Genomic DNA, 24,863 nt, shown 5'->3' on the forward strand with positions numbered 1-24,863 from the left:
CTACAAATCTAGCTTTAAGAAAATGCACTTTTTTGGATAAAGGAAGTTACTGGTAAAAACTGGAAAATTGTGAGTAGTTTCGGTACAAAGTCATTATTTTGTCAAAATCAAATAATGGAAACTCCAGGTAGGAATATGAACAATGAAGGAAAAGACAGATTGCTACTTACCGTAAAGAAGGCATGTAAAGTTGCAGACAGACACAATTAAAAGCTTTCAGCCACAGTCTTCGTCAGTAAAACACACACACACACACACACACACACACACACACACACACTACTGCCAACTAAAGCAAGGGATAGTAGTGTATGGGTGGGGAGAGAGACAAACTCTGTCTGATGGAGTGTGCAAGGACTAGACTGCTGACAGGCGCAGTGTCAGGAGGTTGTAGGGCAACAAGGAGGGAAAAAGTGAATAAAAAAGGAGAGAAGCAAGGAAAGACGGACGGATGCATTGGCAGAGGGCTGCAAATAAACAGGGTGGGGGACGAGAACGGAGAGGAGATGATATGACAGAGTGGGTGGAAACTGGTCGGTGGAGGGTGCAGTGACAGTATGTTCCATAGGTTGAGGCCAGGATAATTATGGAAGCAGAGAACGTGTATTAAGATAAGTCCTACCTGCGCAGTTCAGAAAAGCTGATGGTGGAGAGAAGAATCCCGTTGGCTCGGGTAGCGAAGCAGCCATTGAAATCAAGTGTGTGATGTTCAGTTGTGTGTTGTGCCACAGGATGATCTACTTGCTCTTGGTCACAGTTTGACGATGGGCGTTCATCGTGATGGACAACTGATTGGTAGTTATACCAATATAAAAAGATGTGCGATGATTGCAGCAGAGCTGGTAAATGAAATGGCTGCTTTCACATGTGACCCGGCCCCTGATGGTGTAGGATATACTTGTGACAGGACTGAATTAGGAATTGCTGGGTGAATGGATAGGGCAGTTTTGCATCTGGGGCTACCACAAGGAGTTGATAGTTGTGGCAAAGAGTTAGGAATGGGAGTGGCATAGGAATGGACTAGGATGTTATGAAGCTGGGTGGGTGATGGAATACCACTTTAGGAGGGGTGAAATATCTCGAGTAGGATGTCCCTCATTTCAGAGCACGATGGTAGGTAATCAAAGCCCTGGGTGAAGTATGTGGTTCAGTTGTTCAGTCCGGGATGGTACTGGGTGATGAAGGGGACACTCCTTAGTGGCTGGTTCTTGGAGTTGGTAAGAGGATTGAGCGTGCAAGGAGAAATGGCATGGGAGATCTGTTTGCAGACTAGGTAGAGGGTAGTGTCTGTCTGTGAAGGCCTTGGTGAGACCCTCAGCATACTGAGCAAGGGCATTTTTGTCACTGCAGATACACGGTCACCAGGTGGCCAGACTATATGTGTGTGTGTGTGTGTGTGTGTGTGTGTGTGTGTGTGTGTGTGTGTGTGTGTTTGTTGATGAAGCCTGTGGCTGAAAGCCTTACGTGTCTTTTTATTTTTTCAAAAAGTAGATTTGTCACAGAATATTATGAAAGTTGGATGAAGTACTTCAGCTTCCAACAAAAGAATTGATACCAGTTATGCATATGCACACTCACTAACTGAATGCATATAAAAACCACAGACATTACATCCTCGGACTTCACAACTATTTATGCACTCCTCTTGCCAGGCATGAGAAGACTCAGAACATCTAAAAGGAAGTTATGTGGAATCTGGATGAAAGGAAAATGTCATTCCAAACAGATGAGGAAGCACACAATATGCAAGCAATTTAGAGGCAGCTCTTAAAGTTGGGTACTCAATATGTGTCTTCTTCCACTACTGTCTGTTCTAGCTGCAATAGTTCAGCAATTAGTAAATAGATATTCTTTTCTGTCAATATTCATGTTGGAAAAGAACTCTGAACTTTCCACAAATAATTTCTTGCAGTTACAAATACATTCACTTTTACTGCCAATCTAACAATCAACTTTCAAATACAAGTGTTTTGTTACAGCTTTCACACTATACTTAACAACCAACAATAATAATTTTAAGGGAAGAAATGGGTATTTAAATTCATTCCACTAGCATAGTAAATTGTTTTCAATGAAACAATATTCTATACATTACATGAACTAATTATATGGCTTATTACTCTTTTTCTTCATTTAAAGATGTCTTTCAAATACAAATTTCCTTTTTTTCTCTATTTATAAAAAGACAGTTTAATAATTACATTATACTATAAATGTGTAAACATAAATGAAAGTGTTTCACCCAAATGTTTGAAAGGAACATAGAAGAAAATTTATTATTATTATGAGTCCCACTGCATATGTGCTTTAAATAAGATATGGCCAAACGGAATCGTATCTCAGAATATGAATAAAGAATGACATCTACTGAGGCCTTCAGTTACTATTGCTCTGCCATAGTAATTTCCTCAAACATTTCACATTAGGTCTACCCATATTTACACAGTACAGTTCATTTATTGAAAGCTTATTAATGTTAGCCAATATCTACTTCATGGTTTTTCATTTGACAGTTGGATGTTTCAAAACAAGAGATCTTCACTGGAATTTTTGCTTTCATAGATCTCAGATGAGACTGTCTGAGGAGGAAGGAAGCTGCCAATTGATCACAGTGCTGCACTTTGTCAGAAAGATATGCATCAAATTCACAAAAAATAAATGACACCAAAGGTTTAACAGGATGAACAGGGCAGAAAATACTTCAACAACATTGTATGACACCTCGTTGTTCTAGTGCATGCAAATAAAAACAAAAATAAGAGAGGCAGTCAAGATTTGTTTAACCCCGCTGTGTATGATTACTACTTCTGTGTGTCTTGCAGATGATGAATTATTCTTTTATGTGAATTATACATTCCTTTCTTTCACATCCACATTGCACAACTTAAAAATATCACGTTCTACAAGAATTTATACTGTTGTTGGTACACAGTGGGTCTTGCATGGTATTACTATGTCCTACTGTCAACAGATTCAGCACCAATTTTGGGAGGAATTGGACATTATTTAAGCACTACATCAATACTACACATATACCATGCAAGATGATGAACTCTTACAGCATTTTAACATATTTCGGTTTCTCCACTGTCGACAACGACATTCTTTCAATTTGGCATTTAGTCAATATGTAAATGAAATGACCATGAATTTCCATATGTGGTTTGTAACACCAATGTTAACACCATTGCCCACTGTATCTTGTGGATTTCCGTACCTCTCAACTGTTACAAAAATTTATGCAATACCGCTCATCCACTCACATCATTATTTCAAGCTAAATTAAAATGAGGTGTATAAAGGATACAAGTTTATAAATGCTTTCCCAATGTCTGTGGTTATACATTCTTCATATAAATGTCTTAGGAGAACGACTGGAGTTATTTTCTAACACACTTATTCATGTCATGCAAAAGCTGCAGTTCCTCCAAAATAAAAAACATAAATATAATTCAAAATTACAAGAAAATTGATTTAACTTTGCTACTGTGTTGATAGAGTATGTGTACCTTCTCTAGTAACTTCTCCACTCACTCCATTGGTAACCACAGCAATCTGCTGTGCTGGCAACATGATCCGTGATTTTCCCATTACTGTGACTTGCTGTGGTTGCCCAGTAACACTGCTTGTCACGAAAGTGACACCTGTTAACACAGTCATACTTGCATTATTTTACTGTGCACCTTAAAATGTACTCCCAAAAATACACATAGGAAATTAAACTTCTCACAAATCACAACCATTCTTGAAATTCACAGAGTTTACAGAAATAAACTTGACCAACATAATTTACAAGGATGAATCAAATAGAAACAGGATTTTATTTTTAAAAAATCCATTTATTGAAAAGTAGAAGGTAGTTACAATTCATTTCTCCACATAGTTTGCCACTTAAGAAATACATTTTTCCCTGTGAAAAGGAAGGTTTTTTTATCACGGCACCATAGAATGAAGCTGGTTGCACCAGGAGCCAACTGGGCACAAATTCCTTGACACCTTCATCATCCTCACATCAGTGCCCTCCCAGACATTTAAACAGTCCAAAAAAATGAAATCACAGGGTGATAGGTCTGGGTCCTACGGAGGATGATCAAGTTGAGTCTTGTCTGTCAATGTTGCAGAGAACGATGTGTCAAATTGGTTGGTCTTGTCTTTTGGAGCGATATAAATCCCTCACCTCCTTCAACAACTCGCAGTAGTGTGCTGCACAGACTTTGTGTTGCTCACGCAAAAAATCAATGAGCAAAAAGTCTCACTAGTTGAGAAAAAAATGGTTGCAAAAAAACCTTCCCAGGTGACAGTCGAGTCTTGGCTTTCACTGGAGCTCACTAGCCTTTCCTCTGCCACTCCTGGCTCCTTTGGATGCAGAAGTGTAGTAGTGGACACTACAATTCACTGCAGGTGAAGATCCAACTCAAAAATGCATCAACTTCTTTTGCAGCCTTTGCTCTAAGCCTCTGGCAGACTTCCAAACATCTCAACTTCTGATTTTCGGTCATAAGATGAGGGACTCATCTCAAACACACTTTACGGAACGGTATGTCATTTGCAATGATTGCTTGACAGTTCCCATACCTTATTCCGACCTGTTCTGCAATATCTGATACTCTCACCCATCGATTGCCTTCAGCAACATCTCGAACCGCATGCATGTTTTTGTCTGTAATGCTGGTCTGAGGGCCAGTGATCATGTTGCTGATCTTCCAAGTTTTCATCCTTCCTTGAATTCTTTATGCCAGACGAATGCATGTGTCCTTGACAATGTTTGATCACCAACTGCACAGTCAATCTCTGGAACATTACTGTTGCATGGTCTCCTTCACAAGCAAGAAATTTTATAATTGTGTGTTGCACCGTGGAGAGGTGCATCTGTTGCTATGGCATCCTGTGCATTACTGACAGAGCTGTTGGAAGTACATAACGGCTGGTTCTCCCCACTACTAATGGCCCCGTCCTAGCAACAATTGATGCTCAGGAACAAAAATCCTGTTACATTTGATTCACCTTCGTATTTACAAACAAACTATTAATCAATGAATGAAACTATAATACAAAGTCTATTTAGATTGCAAAATTATCTGTGATTCACTCTGTGGAAATCCCAAACTTTAAAAAAAAAAAAAAAAAAAAACATGAAGTTGTCCGGAAGTGCCAAAACTGTCACCATCAAGAAACAATATTAATGACGAGCTAAAACTTGTCTTTTTGTTCTGCCTCTCTGCGACTCAACATCACCTCTACATGGTGAGAAGCGATTTATCCTTTTCATAATAATGTCATTATTCAGTCCTGGATTTTCTACTGCTTGATACTATCTATTAAAGGTAGTATAACTCTTAGTACAATAGCAAACCACTGGTAAAAATCACACAAACAGATGGCTAAAACTTTGACAGCTAAATGGTTCAAATGGCTCTGAGCATTATGGGACTTAACATCTGAGGTCATCAGTCCCTAGAACTTAGAATTACTTAAACCTAACTAACCTAAGGACATCACACACATCCATGCCCGGGGCAGGATTTGTACCTGTGACCGACCTTGACAGCCTTAATTAAAATTACCAAAATGAATTTCAAATATTTCAAATGTGATGATTAGTAAATTGAAAAATATTATCCATCATATTTTGAAAGAACGTTGTTGAAGAGTTTATATGATTTTTTGAATGTGAATTTGCAGAACATTTCTAAAAGCATAGCACAAAACACAGATCTATTTAATATCATGTAGTATCATAATTCTGGGTACAAACCAACTGAATCGTGTAAAAGCTTACTTTTCAAAAATTCCCAGTCTGTACATTCCAAGATGTTTGTAACAGTTGTCATTGCAGTGGTTTTCAGTTCTAAGAGTTATTTGATGCAACATTAATTTATCCTGTGCATGGCTCTCGAGTTCTGCATTAATTACTGCAACCTACATTCACTAGAACCTGCTTATAGAAGACAACGGTTATTTTCCCTCTACAATTTTTACCATCACCCTTCCCTCCATTATGAAACTGCTCATTCCCTGGTGCCTGAGGATGAGAGTTATCATCTGATCGCTTCTTTTAGTCTACTTATGCAATAAATTTCTTCTTTCTTCAAATCAATGCAGTATCTCCCTGTACCTTCATTAATTATTTGATCTACACATCAATTCTTCAGCATCTCCTACAGTAACATATTTCAAAGGCTTCTATTCTCTACTTGTCTGAACTGCTAACTGTCCACATTTCACATCTACAAGGCTATAGTCCAGACAAATACCTTACGAAAAAGACTTCCTAAGAATTAAATTTATATTGGATGTTGACAAATTTCCCTTTTTTCTTGCTACTGATAATCTGTGTTTTACACTCTCTCTACTTCAATCATCATCAGTCCCAAAAACCAAAACTTACCAACTGCTTTTGGCATCTCATTTCCTATTCTAATTCTCTCAGCAGTGCCCGATTTAATTTGCTACAGTCCATTACTCTTGTTTTACACTCATTGCTATTCATCTAATAACCTCTTTTCAATACACTATCCACTCTCTTCAACTGATTGTAGAAGTACAATACTGTGGCACCTTTGTTGTTCAGAAGTACAGTGCAATGTTCCTTTATACAAGCAGGCATGACGACGTATGGAAGTTTGGGTCTGGCCACGATGCATGCTTGGATAGCCTAAAGGTAAGGTGACCACTAGAGATAAGTGGGAAATCCGTGTTTGAGTCGCGGTCAGGAACAAATTTTCACTGTCGTCATTCCATTATACAACTGAGGCTTGTCCATATTCGCAACTGTGAATACATTTCATGGATCTTAGCAGTTCTTCACAGTTTGACAGAATTACAATGTTTTGACAAACTTTAAGGTTTTTGTCTCTTTTCCCTTAACTTTAATTCCCCTGTTCAAACTTCACTTCATATATTTCAATGATGGCTCAATATACAAATTAAATTACATGTGGGATTGGCTACCGCCCAACTCACTTCTCAACTACTCCCTTCCTTCCATCCACTCATAACTACAGCCTGGTATTTGTAAAAGCTGTAGCTCACTCACAACTCTCTGTATTTAAACCCTGCTACCCTGATAATGTCAAATAGTATTTTCCAGTTAACATTGGCAAAAGCTTTTTCTAAATTTACTAATGCTGTGAACATAGATTTACCTTACTTCTATCAATCACCTAGGATAAGTCATAGGGTCAAGTATTGCCTCATATGTGCCTGCATTTCTCCAGAACCTGAACTTATCTTCTCTGACATTGGCTTCAGTCTTTCCATTCTACTATAAACAGTGTCATTATTTTGCAACTATTAATTATGAAACTCGTGGGTCAGTAATATTCACACCTTTCAGGCACCTGCCTTCTTCAAACTGTGATTATTACATTATTCTTGAAGTCTGCGGGCATTATTCATGTCTCATATACCTTGTATACCACGTGGAACAGTTTCATCAAGGTTGAGTCTCCCAAGGATCTCAATAATTCTGTCTACTTGTTTTGATTTAGGTCTTTAAATTGTCTATCAAATTCTACAATAGTACTGTAACCGCCACCTCATCTATCTATTTCGTGTCCCCCTCCCCCAAATTCCATAATACAGTGTGTATCAAAAGGAATCATCCGATTTAAACAAAATCATAATTATTATGTTATTTGAGATATGTGCATGCTCAACATACTGTTGGAAAGAGCAAACTCTCAAGTTTTACATGGTTCCCACTAGGTAGCAGCAGTGTGCACCCACTTCAGTTCTAGTAAAAATCGTGTTGGGACAACAGAAAGCATTCTGTGTTCTACGTTTTGCACAGTGCGGGTCAGTAATATCTCTTCAGCATGACTTTCATACTAGGTATGGTGTGGATCTTCCTGCAGCACAGAGCATTAGATGATGGCATGAACAATTCTGAAAAATAGGTTGTTTGTGTAAAGACAAATCACCAGGTTGTCCCCGAGTCTCTGACACAGACGTCAAATGGATCTGCCATAGCTTCACAAGGAGTCCGCAGAAATCCACTCGCCATGCAGCTCGACAGCTCAACATGCCCCAGATGTCCACCTAGTATGTGTTGCACAGCCACACTGGCATCTGGAAGTGCAGGACTTTTTAAATCAAAGGATTACTGAACAATGGATTGGTCACACTGGACCTGGCTGAATGTGATTATTTCTTGTGGAGGTTTATAAAACACTCTGTTTTTGTGCCTCCATTACCAACAACAATGAATGAACTGAGACATCACATAACAGCAGCTGTAAAAACTATTAACTCAAGACATGTTCACTGCAGGGTGGGAACAATTTGAATACCGCATTGACATATGCCGTGCATCTCAATGGGGGTATATTGTACATCACCTATGAAAAGGAATGGAATTTCCCCCCCCCCCCCCCTTAGCTTCTCAGTAAAAAAAAATTAATAATAATTCACTGTATGTGTTTATTAGTTTCTGAAATACAGAAGTGCCGAACTGGATGGTTCTTTTTGGTACACCCTGTACTGCCTTCAAGTTTGTTTCCTTTGTAATAATCATAATGGTAAAATTACATAAACGAGGGGTTACAAGGAGTATTACAACAGTCATTCTCATCCTTCACTATCCATAACTGGAATGATAGGCAGGAAGAAAAATAATTCTCCACAATATGCCGTATTACAGGTGGCTGACTTTAGAATGGATGATGAATGAATGTAAGTACACAAAACTGCACAAAGCTCAACCTTCTCCAATTACCTTCAGTCCTGAACTTTCTGTGAATGGCTTATCTTCTAATAAGTGATACAAACTCAAATAACTAGCTTATCTATTGATAGCAAAGACTTTCTCTTAAAATTAGATACTGGATTTCTTAACAGATTACTTCATTCTACATCTCAATAAAACTGCATTAAAATAAACAAATTAATGAAAATTTTTTAATAACCAATTTGTGCTCCATAAATAGTCAAGCAGGAAAATAATTACTATTTCAGGAATCCAAACTGTTCAGATATTGGGGATAATTTCTACGATGGAAGACAAATGCAGTGCCAAATGTAAATACTAAAAGTGAGCACACAATGAGTGAAGAAATTAGCATTTTTACCACTCCCAATTCATAAGTCAACTAACAAAGATAACTACACTATGTTTCTCTTGTCAGTTTTGAGGAACACAAATGAACAGTAATGATGATTTTTAAAGAATATCTAGAGCCAAGGGATTTTTTTCATTAAATGGAGGTTTAGCTCAAGCACACTATAGAAGTGACTCAGAACCTGACACAGGTAGAGAATGCATTTTTTAACCACAAATTAAATTAAAATACACCCTAACATAAATATAATTTGCCCTTCAAGAATCTTAATAATCTGTAGTGACAACACCTTTGTTAGCAGACGTTATAACCTGTGGCCAGATGGACCAGAATAGTGCTAAGGAAATTCAGCTCATAGGATTTCTTATTTATTTGTATGTCATTAGCCAACATTTGTTGTGATAGACAATTTTATAATTCAGATTCGACATCACATTTAATAGTTTACTATCTTATTGTCAGAATTTGATTAGTAACTGTCAAACCGATATGGTCCACTGAACATTATATAAGCACCATGAGAGTTGCCCCACATTTTTATTGCATACTACTGATGAGACTGAAAGAAGGCATAGTAAGATGGCAGTAGTTGTGGTTTGCTAACTTTTTTTTTTTTAATTTGCTTAACAAAGACTGCTCTAGATAGTTTGGCGTGTAACTGTTCACTTCGGTGGGGCTGTTCCAAGTCAGCTTGGGAACCAAGCAGATTCCAAGGAGTCTAATAGAGTCAGATTCATTTACTTCTTCATTTAGCTATTGCAGGAACAAATACACAGTTTCAGCTTGCTATTGTTTAAGAAATGCTTGTTACTGGGGGACCATATGGTAGACTTTTCAAGCATTGCCTTTTTTTTCCCACATTGTCTAAGTTGTTGTCCACAGTAATCAGGGTAGTGTTATCAGCATGTACTGTGGACTTGTGAAGCATGAGAGTGTACAAGTCATTCATGTACACCAGGAAAAGGAAGGGTCCAAGCACCAAGCCTGATACCTCTAATAACTGAGAGTGCATTTGATTGACTGTTATTTACCATAACCATCTGTGTCCTGTTAGTCAAATATGATCTAATCAGTGGCAATACTTTATTCTTGATACCATAACTCTGGCTTATTTATGAGTATTTCATGTGACACAATGTCTAATGCTTTGTTCAGCTGTAGTAGTAAGAGACAAGTGAAGAAATTGATCTCAAAACCATCAAGAATATCTGCAACAAGAGTTTCTACTGCTGTTTACTGTAGATGAACCTGCCCTAAAACCAAAAAGCAAAGTGGAAATCAGACTGTGATCTTCAAAGTACTGGCAAAGCTGTAATTTAATATGATGTCTATTACCTAGGATATTATAGGTACGAGGGAGATTGGATGGTGACTTTTTAGAATAACAATAGTAGTCTTCAAGCTCACGGGATACTGCCAAGGCGGCATGATGCAAGACACCTGCCTGTTACAGTAGCGAGTGGAGTTACCACATGCTGCGCTGACTCGGCCCCTCTACGTATCCAAAAGTGGCACCTTGTCATAACAAAACCACGACAAGGAAGTATAAATACTAGTCACTCAGGCCTAACAGTTTCTGTCATTGTCTGCTGCCTATACTGACGATTACTACACGGCAGCTGATGACGCAATGTAGGTCGCCTCTTATCTTCAACTAACCACTGCATCTGCCAGCTGTTGGTTTATGGGCTGCTCCTAGGCCCTACATCTGAAGAGGCACCATCCCACTGGGCTTTCCCCTCAACTATCAACAACAGGCTTGCGAACATCTCCAAGGGGTCCTGGATTCACAGCTTGCACCTGGGTGCATCCCACACCTACTCCAGGTTATTGGCTGTCCAGTGCTTCTTTGCCCTGTTGGCGGCAGAATGCCTGAGGTAGCAATGTGTTCACAAAACCGCTTATGTAGTGAATCCGTTGTGGCTGCCTAGCTGCATGTTGGTGATAGTGCATGTTATGCTAACATGGGCTCTGCTAACCTGGGGTTGAAGCACATCATCCAGATGCCAAAAGCTGCTACCGTACGAGCTCTTGCTGAATTAAGTACATTATATAATCGTAGTTCTGATTCCACAGCTACCAGGGGACTTGTGCTCCGTACTGGTCACCATACTCACAATCCTGAGTTATCACTTGACATTTTACAATGTCAATGACAATTGGAGCACCTGACACTTATGGGGCTGCCATCCTGCAATAACTGCTGCCAGAAGTGTCTTCACAGATTCACCCCATAACAATACAAATTAACGTTAAACTTTAAGAACACTCATTCATTATTTAAAAAATCAAGGGAGTTTTTGTTTTTTCTCCCTAGTATAGTGTTGATGCCAGCTAGAAATCTGGTATCTGCACTGAAAGCAGAAAACTAGTTCCCAACAATGTGTCCCTGCACAGCTGCAGCAAAACCTGGTGGGGTTTGTGGTGAAGACTGTTGTTGCTGCTGCTGCTGCTATTACTACTACAACTACACCACTCTTTTTTCTTGCTTCACCCATATTTGCGTCTATGTTGCTCAGAAAAGTTTTGAAGATTTCTGCCATCATGCATGCCTTACTACTTAAGTCACATATGCATCGCAATGCCTCTACACTCTAAAACAACAGGGAGTTTTACATTTCAAAATTATTAATGGCAGAAATTTTTCATCGTCATCATCATTGCTCATAAAGGGCAGTGCCAAAGCTTGTCCTCATTTTTTGACCACTGCGACAATTTTCCCCCCATAAATTATAATTTAGATCAGTTCTATCAGTGTCAAAAATGTTCCTTGGTTCATAACTTGGAATTAACTGCGGCAAACTACTTTTACTATTATTATTTTTTAATCCAACAGTCGACACTTTCCAACCCCACAGTCTCAGGCTCTACACTTAACCATACCAGAAGACATTATGAATTTTTTATAACAACATAGACAGCATCTCAGTGCAAAAAAAAATCTTCAAAACCACTCTTCAGGAAGTCTACAACAGTGCATCTCTGGTTATTGGAATGTTGCCTACTCTCATTCCTTGAAAGCATTTTAAAGGATTGTTTCCAAGAATTCCAAAGTTTATGTACAGATGGTTTTCCTCTTCAAACCAGAACCTTGCACCTACCCATTCAGGAGAGTTGCTTTATCTTTCAGTACTCCAAACAAAGAAGATGGTGCCAATCACATTTCTTAGCAATATCAGTAAGTTCATAGTCTTACTGTCAACTTCTATTAAATTTTAAGTTTTATTCTATCACAGACCACATTAAAGTATTAACAGCACATAATTCGACAGGACTATACAAAAAGTGTGGTTGTTTCAGTGCTCAGAATGTAAGTTTAATATGTCAGGTCACACTTAAAGTCGCAGATCAGGTTCAACTTGATAATATCAATTTACCATTGAATTCTATTCTATTTCGGTGGCTTGAAGGAGGATGAAAAATTATCACAAAAAAGATGATGATGACAGAAAACTCACAAACTCCATGTTAGGATTTGTGTCTAACTACATCCACACAACCTGGCTGGCCCATCAGTACCGACAACAACCGTGTCATCTTCCGCCAATGGCATCACTGGATGCAGTAAGGAGTAGTGTGCGGTCAGCACACCACCATCCCAGTCACTGTCAGTCATTGTGACCTGGAGTATTTGCTACTTGATCAAGTAGCTCTTCAATTGCCATCACAAGGCTGAGTGCGCCCTGTTTCGGTCCTCCCAGCAAGAAACCTGGGGGTTTTCCACGAATAAAACTCGGGACCTCACCGTGGCTGTCAGCTGCATTGACAATTAAGTTACGGATGCAAATTGGATGTGTGTCTAAACCAAGTGTTATTTTTTTTATAGAATCTTTCATGTTTGTTCCTCAGTAGCACGTTACTACTTGCAACAAGGTTCATTAAAAATGAATTTAAGTAACACTGTTTGCATGGAATTTCACTAGCACCTATGAAAATATTCATTAAAAGTGGAAATTTATTAAATGCAGGTCTTAATATGAGGTTATAATCTAATAAAGAAGATGTCTAAATTCTGGTCAGTCATCTTCTCCTTTTGACAAACTAACAGTTGGTGTTACCAGGTAAAGCAAAAATAGTTTGAAAGACAATGAAAAACAACTCAATTCTAACAGCATGGAATGTTGAAAATGTGACTAGAGGCACAATGTCAGCATATTCTCCTTAATAAGGTAGTCAAGAGACCGGAAACAACATTCTGCTGTCGTTTTGGACAATACAAGGGCATGAAGTACTCTGGCGATAAATTGTATATTCAGTCTGTCAAAAAGCAGCATACACTTCACCGCAGGACAACTTTTTTTTACAGCATAAGGTAGCTGTGTGAAGGAACAAGAAGGGGAAAGTAAAGAGAGTAGGACAAAAACAACATGGGTTGTTGCATCTGATGAATTTCTCCAAATGAACTGCTTTGAAAATGAACTTCAACAAGAGAATTTTCACTTTCAAATAACAGTTCCATCCACTGTAGTTGCATAAATACTATTAAATTTAAACTGACAGAGTTATGATTACAAAATTTTCTGTCTGTTGAAATATGCCATTGTGGAAGATAGATGCAAATAGTATTTTACAAAGTAATATTATGACTTCTTCTTCTTCTTCTTCTTTAAAGAAACATCATTCCAAACTGTCATGAGCAGCTCTTAGTTAAATAGTAATCTGACACTGAACAAAAACTTTCACAATGTATGAAAACCTAATCTTAATTTTGGTAATAATGAGCAGTGACACCTGCAGCAACTATTAAAACACAGTTCAAATGGCTCTGAGCACTACGGGACTTAACTGCTGTGGTCATCAGTCCCCTAGAACTTAGGACTACTTAAACCTAACTAACCTAAGGACATCACGCACATCCATGCCCAAGGCAGGATTCGAACCTGCAACCATAGCAGTCACGCGGTTCCAGACTGTAGCGCCTAGAACGGCACGGCCACTCCGGCCGGCTAAAACACAGTTATCGAGAATTTTGTTTACTTATGCTTATACTCTAAGAATCTAGGAGGCCCACAAAATTCTTTATAATTTGAGGTCAAATGTTCTGAAAGAACTAATGTTTGAACAAGATCCTCAACAAACTGTTTATTACTTAGTTCATGCCATTATCTACAGAATAAATGCATACCAGAGTTTCCAGGAGAACCAGGAGCTGACTGGCTGGTCTTGACCTCTAGGTGTGAGCTATGGACTGCCGGTGATGGGACAGAGCATTCAGGATACTGTTCTGGTGCTGGTGAGCCTTCTCGAGAAAGGGACTCTGGTGTCATCAATCCACTTACACCAACATGACTTGGAGAAGCAGGGGCACTCCTGGAAAATTTAGGATAAACTTTGATTTAAAAATTATTGCTAAGTCTATGTAGATTACACCCATGTGTGCTAGACTTAATACAATAATTACATATAAGGCTTTTGCAGATCCATCTATCACCATATAGCACTACTTCTAAATCACAAAATGCTATGAATCAATTCATAATGAAGGGAATACCAATAAGGAGTTGTTCTGTTATTGACAGGTACAGAAACAAGACAGTGAATTTTGCTACACTTTCAGACAAGACCTTCCTCAGAACTAACAGGACACACACACACACACACACACACACACACACACACACACACACAAAAGGCAACATTCTTGGTACTATTCACATGGCTATTGGGCACTAAATGCCTCATGTATAACCTGATTTGTTACTTTCACTCTTTTCTTTATTTATATTCCACCAAGGACTTCCATTATCATATTTAAATCAATTCAGTATGATCAAACACTTACATAAAACTTTGGGATTTATAAATCTCAGAAAAAACACATGGTTTGAGTACAAAAAAAGACTTCATACTATTTTAGCACACTGGTAACTCTTATACAGAGGAAGTGTCATGAGAATAGTTTACTTTTTTCAACTTTCTGCTCCAACTGCCACTATTGCAGTAAAGTCTTACCCATGATTTATAAAAATACAGTTCTTATGTATTACTGTGCATAACCAAGTGAGGCTTACCCAAAATTACCAACATATAATAACCACAGAAATGTCGAAGAAAGAGGGTCAAAACTTCGAACAATGTTATGACAGAAAAAAAAATTATGTTTCAATCCTGAATGTGATTTGTGAGGTAAAACCAATGTGAAATTACAACACAGTTATTTACAAAAAAACTAAAGCAGAATTGATGAGTTCTCAATTTTTTCTGAAGTCTTACTTCATTATGCTAAAATAAATATGATTTCACAAGCTATAACACAACACTATACTCTCTGCATATGTAGAATATTCTCTTTTTATGTCTCAACAGCAAAAAACCCTTTATGATGAGAAGTTTGAAAAAAAGTGTTGTTCTGAAAACTAATTTAAAAAATTATACATTCGTCTGATAAATGACAAAGAATTGAAGCACTAATTGGATTTCAAACGTATCTATTATTTACAACTAATTCATTCACAGATGACAAATTTTTTTCCTTTTTTCAAATGAATAATGTTTAGAACAAATATTTGAATTTGTTATTTACAAATAATGAATAATAATTTTTATCTCTATTTGTTATACATCATTCGAATAAGTTTTGCCAGACCCTGTCAGTCAGATACTGCTTGTATAATACACTACAAAATATAACCATATAGCGGAGGTGCTGAGTCGGGATAGGCACAATAAAAAGATTCACACAATCATAGCTTTTGGCCATTAAGGCCTTTGTCAGCAGTACACACACACACACACACACACACACACACACACACACACACATGCGCGCGCAAGCGCAACTTGCACATACACCTGCAGTCTCAGAGAGCTGAAACTACACTGTGAGCGGCAGCACCAGTGCATGATGGGAGTGGCGACTGTGTGGGGGTAAGGAGGAGGCTGGGGTGGGGAGGGGGAGAGATAGTATGGTGGGAGTGGCGGACACTGAAGTGTTGCAGTTTAGACGGAGGGCAGGAGTTGTTACATTCCATCCTGGATTTTCCATTGTTTGACATTACAAAATATGTGTCATAAATTGTGTATCTGTCAAGATTTTAAGGGGTGTGCACTTAGCAGGAGCACAATGCACTCTGTCCAAAGAAAGAAACAGAATACTTTGTTGTAGTACTCCTTTGCTCTAACTGTCTCCGTTCAACACCACTTGCTCATGTTACTGTTTCTCTCAGCAACCGGCAGTGTTAAGCCTTGATTTAGCTGCAGCCACAGTCTGCTCCTGGTTCTCTCTCTCAACAAACTGATACATACAGAATGAGGTCACTCTTGACTGTTTACGTAATATTTGTTGTGTTTATTATAAGTCGCTCTTACACAACACTACAACAATAAAACCGCACACCACAACAATAAAACAGCTGTCACCACAGTGAACTAACAGGAAAATCAAATCAAAATATTCATTATGAAAGCTGAAATCTTGTGACAGACATGTAATGGTAAGTGGCACTTTTAGGTTGCGCACTGTGTGTTACACTGTCTGTCAATAGCACAACACTCCCTCACCTTACCTTGTTAACCCTCAATACTCAAACATATATAGCTGCTTATTTTGTTCTGTACTTGAACTATGCTGTTTTCCCAGTTGACTGCACTTTTATGTTTGCAATAGTGTTCCTGAAAAACCTGTTTATTCAATCAAAACAGTTTAAATAGTCCAATCTTAATCATTATGTAGGTGGGTCATCTAGACCAACTGCCATCAATTTTCCATCTTCACCACCACTTCCATGACTATCTTGTTGCTTCCACAACACTTGAAGAGATAGGGTCATCAGCTGCTAAATATCTTATTATCAAGACAAAACTCTTTATTTTGTTTTATTATTATTTTTTATGTCAAAACAGCTGTATTTATAGTTTTTTTACTAACAGCAATAGATAACAAAGCACAGAAGATTCATCCTTAGGTACATCGATCGTTGCCATGCTATGTGCCTGAAGATGAAGCCTTTCTGCTTTGAAACTGATTTAAATTAGTGAAGAAAAGAATAAATACAACTGGGTAGATATATGAAATAATGATAACAAAATTATTTCCATTCTCCATAATAAGAGCTTCAATGACAGGTGCCCCAAAGAAGTGTGATACAACCACTGTCATTCTCTATATACTTAAACTATCTGACAGACAGGGTGAGTAGCAATTTATGCCTCTTTGCTGATGATACTGGATGTAAGGGGACGGTGTCATGATTGAGTGACAGTAGAATTATGCCAGAGGACTTAAGACAGAATTTACAGCTGATGTGATGATTGTCAGCTTGCTATGAATTTAAATTTATGTGGCCGAGTAGAGAAAACAACCTTGTAACATTAAAGTACAGCATTAGTAATGTGCTGCTTGACACAGTCACTATAATTAAATACCTGGATGTAATGTTGCAAGGGTGATGTGAACTGGAATGAGACCATTGGTTTGGTAGTATGGAAGGTGAATGGTCAACTTTGTTTTATTGGGCAAGTTTTCGGAAAGTGTAACTCACCTATAAAGGAGAAAGCATATAGAATACTAGTACAACCAATTCTTCGGTACTTCGAGTGTTTGGGATCCCCACCAGGAGAAATTACAGGACGACATCAAAGCAATTCAAAGATGTTCTGCAAGATTTGTTAGCAGTAAGTTTGATAAGTACACAGGTTTTACAGAGATGTTTCTTGAACTCAAACCGGAATCCCTGGAGGGAAGACAACATTCTTTTCATGAGGCACTATTAACAAGTTTAGAGAACTGACATTTGAGGCCAACTGCAGAATGATTCTACTGTCACCAAAGTACATTTTGTGTAAGGAAGGTGAAGATTAGGCAAATTAGGGCTCATATGGAGGCATAAATGCAATCATTTCACTCTTACTCTATTTATGAGAGGAAAAGCAAAGGAGACGATTAGAATGGTATGTGGTACCCTCTGCCATGCACCATACAGTGGCTTGTAGAGTATCCATGTAGATGTACATGTAATGTACTGATTGGTATGGTACCTTTAACAGCTGCAGACTGAGGAAGTAGTACTTGTATAAATTATTTGCTGAAAACATCCCCATAATACCACCACCACTGTTTCAATGCTCCCTTGCACGGCTGTTAAAGATTGTTCCTTCACAGGAAGTTGCAACAGTAACTCTGTATTTGTTATTTCATTGGTAAGTATGTAGATACGGTTCATAGGTTTTGTGGTTAAATCTTTCATAAATTTAACTGGTGTGTGTGAGTTTTGCTGTCATATCATCAACTCTACAGCACTTTTGAAATTACAATTACTGTGGCTGTTTCTTACATTGTGGCCATGGCAGTGTAAGTTTGAGTGTCTGTATTTACATACTGCTCCATCCAATAATTTCCATGATTGGTTTTCATTTTTCTTTGTGTGTGGGTCCACAGTTATGGGGAATTTCTTAAAACGAATCATTTTCCTTGAAGAGAAAAGTATTATTTACATGTAACAACTGATCAATTTCATCTACATCATTTTCAAGAGAAGCATTACTCTCACAAATATATGATAAAGCATGTTGATCTAAAGGCTGTGTAGAGTGTTCCTTATATATTAGCAACATATGTTGTACTCCGCATATATCTGAGTTCTTATATGAAACAGCAAAAATAGTAAGTACAAGAACAATATTATAAAACATAATACTGTATGTCGTTCCCATACACATGGTGGTTTTACTTCGTTTCACATACGAATTCAGGTACAAGAGGAAACTACAATAACTTTTTAATGTCTGATGAACACTATGACAACTGTTAAATACACATACTTGTACAATACATTCGTGTATATGATGGTTCACTTTACAGTGACAAATCAGTCAAAAAGTGACAACTGTGATGTATAAGTAATCCTGTCAAAACTAAGCTGCCCTGCCCAAAAAAAGTTTTTATATAATACTTTTTTTATTAGGGAATTTTTTAAACTTTTTCTTAACATTTTCTCTTCATTATCAAGTTCACAGACCTATTTTGGGATGCTCATATTTTGTTGTGTTCCGATAGACTTTAGCACCAGACAGATTTAAATTATACTATGTTTTCTTAACACCACTGTCACTTGAAAAGTTAATGCTACAGTATTTTAATTGGAGAAATATTATTTGAGCTCCATGGTTGATGATGAACTCAGTTGTCTGAAAGGCAGGGTCATATATGCCTCAGAGGTATTAGGTTCAACTATTGAACAGCATATAATCATCACGTTCAGACTGATCTCAATGTTACAATTTCATTTCACAATATGTAAAGCGTCCAAAGATGGATCATTCTCTTCTTAAAAATACATGAGCAACAGAGTCATGTGTCCAATAACGTCCAATAGTCTGTACCAACATCCGTGTTGTGACCAGCAGTATGTGTGCTATAGTATCTCAGTGACTGTCTGTTCTAAACCAAGGGAGCAACTAAGACTGTCCACAAATAGCATAGCCTTCAGTCACACCTGGCTGACATTTTACTTGAGAAATTGGCCATGTACTAATCTTCACAGAACAACCAGCTTGACAGGTATAACACTAGAAGGGATCAAATTACAATGTGTCAGACAATATCATAATCATCTCCGAATGATAAACTCTCCCAATTTCTGCGAGGAAGTATCAATGTTTATTTATTTATTTTTATTGACCAACCCAAAAAACTGGTTTGTGGGCACTCATGTCAACAAATTTATATCCTTTACCAATGTTAGTGTCCCTATACTGCTGATGTGGGTTTTTGCACAATGCCATTATTGATTTCTTAACTCTTGCCGCTTCAAGCCACCACGGAATACACTTCTGTGTATACATTCTAAGACTGGCTATGATCATCTACTGAAGTCTCATCTCTACACACAATGTACCAAAGTAATGGGAAATATTTTTATCAATATACTAGACATATGTACAAACAACCTAATAATTCCTATTACTTACACCACTAATCATGTACATATTTATCTAACACCAAATAGAAGCAAATACTACGGGTTTAGCTATGAATTATTTTTACTTCCCTTCCCCTTTGTGAGCTGTGAATTAAGGATTCTTGATCCAACAGCTGGCTATATTTTAATGTGTACACAACAACTACTCTCATCTTTGGTGAAAACACACTTCACACATCAATATTGCCTTAGTTGAATACAAATCAGTGATTCACTTGTATAAACAGTTTTTATGTAGCCAAATATGCTGCATCATGTAGATTTCCGTAAAATGTAAGCTCTCACAACCACGAACATTACAATTATTAAAATTTTCCATTCTATTATATCATGGTCAAACAGATTTTCTTCATATATGTTTCATCCTCACCTGCAGATGATATCTTCTGGGGGTTACGGCTTCAATTCACTGCACATAATGGCTTACTGCTGACTGAAGTGAAATTTCCACTGAGGAACATCTGCACAGGAGTGCACATGTTTTTAAAATTCAAGAACAGATGACAGCTTTCAACTGTTGTGCACTACTGCTACTGTTCTTCAGTGTTGACTAGTGCACAACCTCTTTGTTGCGTGTTTTCTAAGATCTGACCTACACAGCCACAAATATTTTTTTATGAAAGATAAAAAGATCTGGGTATTCACAGACTGACCATTGTTACAGTTACATCTCAGTGATAGTTGTTATGTCCTTTTTATATCTGAAGACAAGTACCCACTGAGATCCACATTCTTGTCTAAGCAACTCAGGCTTGTAGACTTTTCTCACTCAGCCCACAAAAATTTCACAATCCCATGTTGTTGCTGCTTCTGCTGATGCTGCTATGGATAGCGATTTGAATCACCATATAAGAAATGCCCGATGTACCTTGGTAGTTGATGTGACAACCGTAGTACACAAATTCACAAGTAAAGGTTATGAATTTTGAAGACTGGCAAGCAGTAGAAAAAGCAGAATCTTATGGCAGGATACCGTGTAGCTGTGAGCAGGCGTAGAGGACCCAGCTGAGAAGGATACATGCGACAGGTGAGACTGTGAGTGGGGAAGTAAGTCTTTCCCCTCACTCCGGTTGTCTGTGTTATTGGGAGTCAAAAAAGTAATGTGTGACCACTGACACCATTGTCAGCCTTGTTTTGTTTCATTGTTCACATCTGATGCAGTCCCGCTTTCATTTACTTTTTATGCACAGCACCAATGACAAAGAAGAGGTTACTAGTGAAACATGTACGCAGGCATCACATACACAATGCACGCAAGACACAGATTGGAACACCCTACTATTGGAGATGATAAGCATGGAGAGCTGCATCAGACCAGTCTCAGGACTGAAGACAACAACAACAAGCAAAAAAGTATTTCCTATGAAAAAATTTATATATATTTAAATATTTGCATAATCAATGCTAATATTAATAAATTATTGCCACAGCAGCTACTGATACCAAGTGCACACAAATGGAGAATATGACTTAAGTTATTTCAGAAGCGTCAGTGAACTGAAGAGGGAGACAATTTAATATATTTACATTGCTCGAACTTTATCAAGTCAGTCACAGTTACAATGCACAACTTAATTGTATTCATAAAAATGTTTTTAGAAGAACATGTACTCTTCTGCCTACATCACGTCACAATGAACATACTATTACACTGTCACACTTCTGTCAGGTGCATTTTTCTGTACATGGATAAAAGTGGGAAACTGAATAGGAGAGCTTGAAGGCAAGTGTCAGAAGGGAAAAATATGAGGACTAGCTGTAGCAAATCACACTTTACAGTCAGGAAACCACAACATCCAATCTGATGATACCTGTAGCTGGGATCCAATTGTGCTAGCATGTCAAAAGTGTTTGATATTACACTTTTGTGTGGATGGACTTCACTACAAAATTTCGCTTCAGCAATAGCTAATTTCTGTATGCAGTAAATAAATCATGACCCTCCCACCCTTAGGCCCTGGTGATGTCTTCTGCAGTTACTGACAAAACTTCAGATTTATCAAGAAAATACATCTGGCTGCAGCACAACAGCCTAGAGAATTTTAATAATTGTACAATGCACACTTTCTTTAGACGGTTATTTGGCAACATAAAATTACTTGAGACTACACATGTAACTTTAAAAAAATTCTGCATGACTTATTATTCAACACCTGCTACTAAAAAATTTTAAGGTTCTGCAAGGTTTAGTATCATAGCTTGTAAAATATCAAGTTACGACCCTCACTAATCTTTCACACCAACTTCGTGGAGAATCCCTTTCTATCAATTATACTGCTAATTCAGATACATCAGATCAGAAATAGATAAAGCAAAGCAAGAACATTGTCTGCTACATACCTTGAAGACAGACCGAAGGGTGCTCGAAAGCAGGATACTCCCCTCTGTTTTCTTCTGCGAAATGCTTGTTCAATCAGTTTTGCTTCAGACTGTGGATCAATGCGCCAGAAAGAACCTTTCCCCGGTTCTTCTTGCGAACGTGGAACTTTAATAAAATATCGGTTGAGTGAGAGATTGTGTCTGATGGAGTTCTGTTAACAAGCAAAATAACTGTATGTACATTCTTATCCTATCACCGCAGAAAGTATAACTGAAATCTCTTACAGTATAACAAGACTACCTCATCTACCCAGAAGAATATTAAATCTTCTCTAACACACATTGGATAAGAAGGTTAAATGCTAACAATTCTATACAATGTTGCTATTCACCATATACCGGAAATACCGAGTCGCAGATAGGCAACAAAAAAAAGACTCTCCACAATTATAGCTTTGGCCGTTAAGGCTTTCGTCAACAATAGACAGACGCGCGCGCGCGCCCACGCACACACACACACACACACACACACACACACACACACACACACACACACACACACACGAATCGCAACTCCCACACACAACAGCAGTTTCGGGCAACTGAAACCACACTTGTTACCATTCCATCCTGGATTTTCCATTGTTAACAATTCTATACAGTGTGATTCCATAAAAAGATGCAAAACTAAATGGGGACGAGGAACATCCTGCTCAACATTTTGAGGTACGGAATGTGGTGTCTGTGAAGTTACGTCACAGAATGTGGGTTTAAAGAACTTTACTAGAACTGGGGCCTATTTATCTATTGGTCGATTAAAATAGTAGCAAGTCAATCAGTAACACTTGCATGGATGGTTCAATTGAAAAATTCCTTTCTAAATAGGCAGATGTCCCTATTAAAAAGGCACCTTTTTAAACGATAAGCTGCACGTAGATATTTCATTGTCAGGCTGATAGTGGTTTCTTCAATTTCCTGAGGGTAGCACAAAATGCTTCAGAGTTGATCATTCCATCACGAGGGAGGACACCAATCACAATAACCCCTCTAGAGTCCCAGAAGAACGTCACCACGAATTTACTGACTGAAGGTGCATCTTCAAACTTTTTCTTCGGAGGATTGGTGGTGTGGCCCCACTCCATGGATTGTCATTTTGTGTCCAATTCAAAGTGATGAATCCATGTTTCATCGCCTGTGACAATTTTCGCCAAAAAATTGTCATGATCAGCCTTGTAACATGCAAGAAATTCTTCACAGTTTGTCCTTCATTGGTCTTTATTTTCTTCTGTCAGATGGGTAAGGAATCCAGTGGGCACACACCTTCGAGTACCCCAATTCCTGGACAAGTGTGTCAGCACTATCGATCAAGCACCTCGAATAAGGGTGGCTGCGCGTTCCAACACTGCAGGAGTCACACGTTTATGTGGACATCCAGCATGCAGGAGATCAAGACAGATTTGTGCGGCCTAGCTGCGGTGATGACAGCTGCCTTCCCCGATGACTCACCATGCTTTTGTACACTGCCAGGTCTCCGAAGACATTCTGCAAGCACCTATGCATGTCTGCGATGTTCTGGTTTTCCGCCAAAAGAAACTCAATGACGGCTCTCTGCTTGGAATGACCCTCCATTATAGACACCTTTTTGAATGCTACGTATAGTGCTGCAGCCTATCAGAACTTCAGGAAATTATATGTGCGGAAGCAGAAATATTTCATGGGGAATATTCCATTATATCCTGCAACAATTCCGGATCTTTTCAACCAAAACTGACCAAGGAAAAAACATGCTGCACTACTTATTGAATGCCTCTCGTATTTGCATATATAGCAGCAGAAACACAAGCATACTTACATATTACGAGGGTTGCCCAGAAAGTAATGCACCTCTTTTTTTTCTTCAGTTCTTTACTGAACATAATGAGAATTACACACAAGAAAGAACGGTGTTTTATCTACACACCCTATTTTTCCACATAACCTCAATGCTGTTCTATGGCCTTCCTCCAGCATCAAACAAGGGCATATATGCCATGCCGGAACTAATCCTTGTCCTGGTGGCAGAGCCAGTGCTTCACTATGTGAACTTCCTTTGCTGATTGGCAGATGCAGTGCCAATTGCCAAGTCGTAATGCGCCTGACATCGTGAATGACAACATCAGCTTGATGCAACATGTCAGGTATGGCAGCCGTGGATGGTCTCCCCAGCAAATCGTGGAGCTCTGCCAAATCCCCTTCTGATGACCTCACCCTCCGTGCCCAGCGATTAACTGTACTTCCGTCAACAGCATGCCCCATATACTTTGCACAAGCATTTGTGAATACTGCCCACAGTTTCTTTCTCTGCAGTGAGAAATTAAATGATGGCAGGTTGCTTGTAACATGCATCACCCACAGACACCATTTTGAAACTATCCTGCAGCTACGCCATCTGTCGGAAGTGACGGAAACTTGGCATGCTCACTCAGGAGATTTCAAACAACACACAGGTAACATTTCGCATTCGTAGAATTGTTTTCGGCTGAGAAAAAAAAATGTGGTGCCTTACTTCCTGGGCAACCCTTGTATA

General features: G+C 38.4%; 1 protein-coding gene across 2 annotated transcripts in view; it reads right to left on the reverse strand.

The window, feature by feature from the left end:
• Positions 1-24,863, reverse strand: part of LOC124774776 (forkhead box protein K2) — a 93,249-nt gene that overhangs the window by 27,215 nt on the left and 41,171 nt on the right. For both annotated transcript variants that reach the window (XR_007015503.1, XM_047249508.1), the window contains exons 6-8: positions 22,319-22,509; positions 14,185-14,369; positions 3,510-3,644 (exon numbers count right to left, since the gene is read on the reverse strand). Coding sequence is in view for 1 of the 2 variants with exons in the window: in XM_047249508.1 (XP_047105464.1) it covers positions 3,510-3,644; positions 14,185-14,369; positions 22,319-22,509 (511 nt within the window). In the remaining variant the exon portion in view is untranslated. The remainder of the gene's footprint in view (positions 1-3,509; positions 3,645-14,184; positions 14,370-22,318; positions 22,510-24,863) is intronic.

This window comes from Schistocerca piceifrons, chromosome 2 (genome assembly GCF_021461385.2).
Source record: "Schistocerca piceifrons isolate TAMUIC-IGC-003096 chromosome 2, iqSchPice1.1, whole genome shotgun sequence".
NCBI lineage: Eukaryota > Metazoa > Arthropoda > Insecta > Orthoptera > Acrididae > Schistocerca > Schistocerca piceifrons.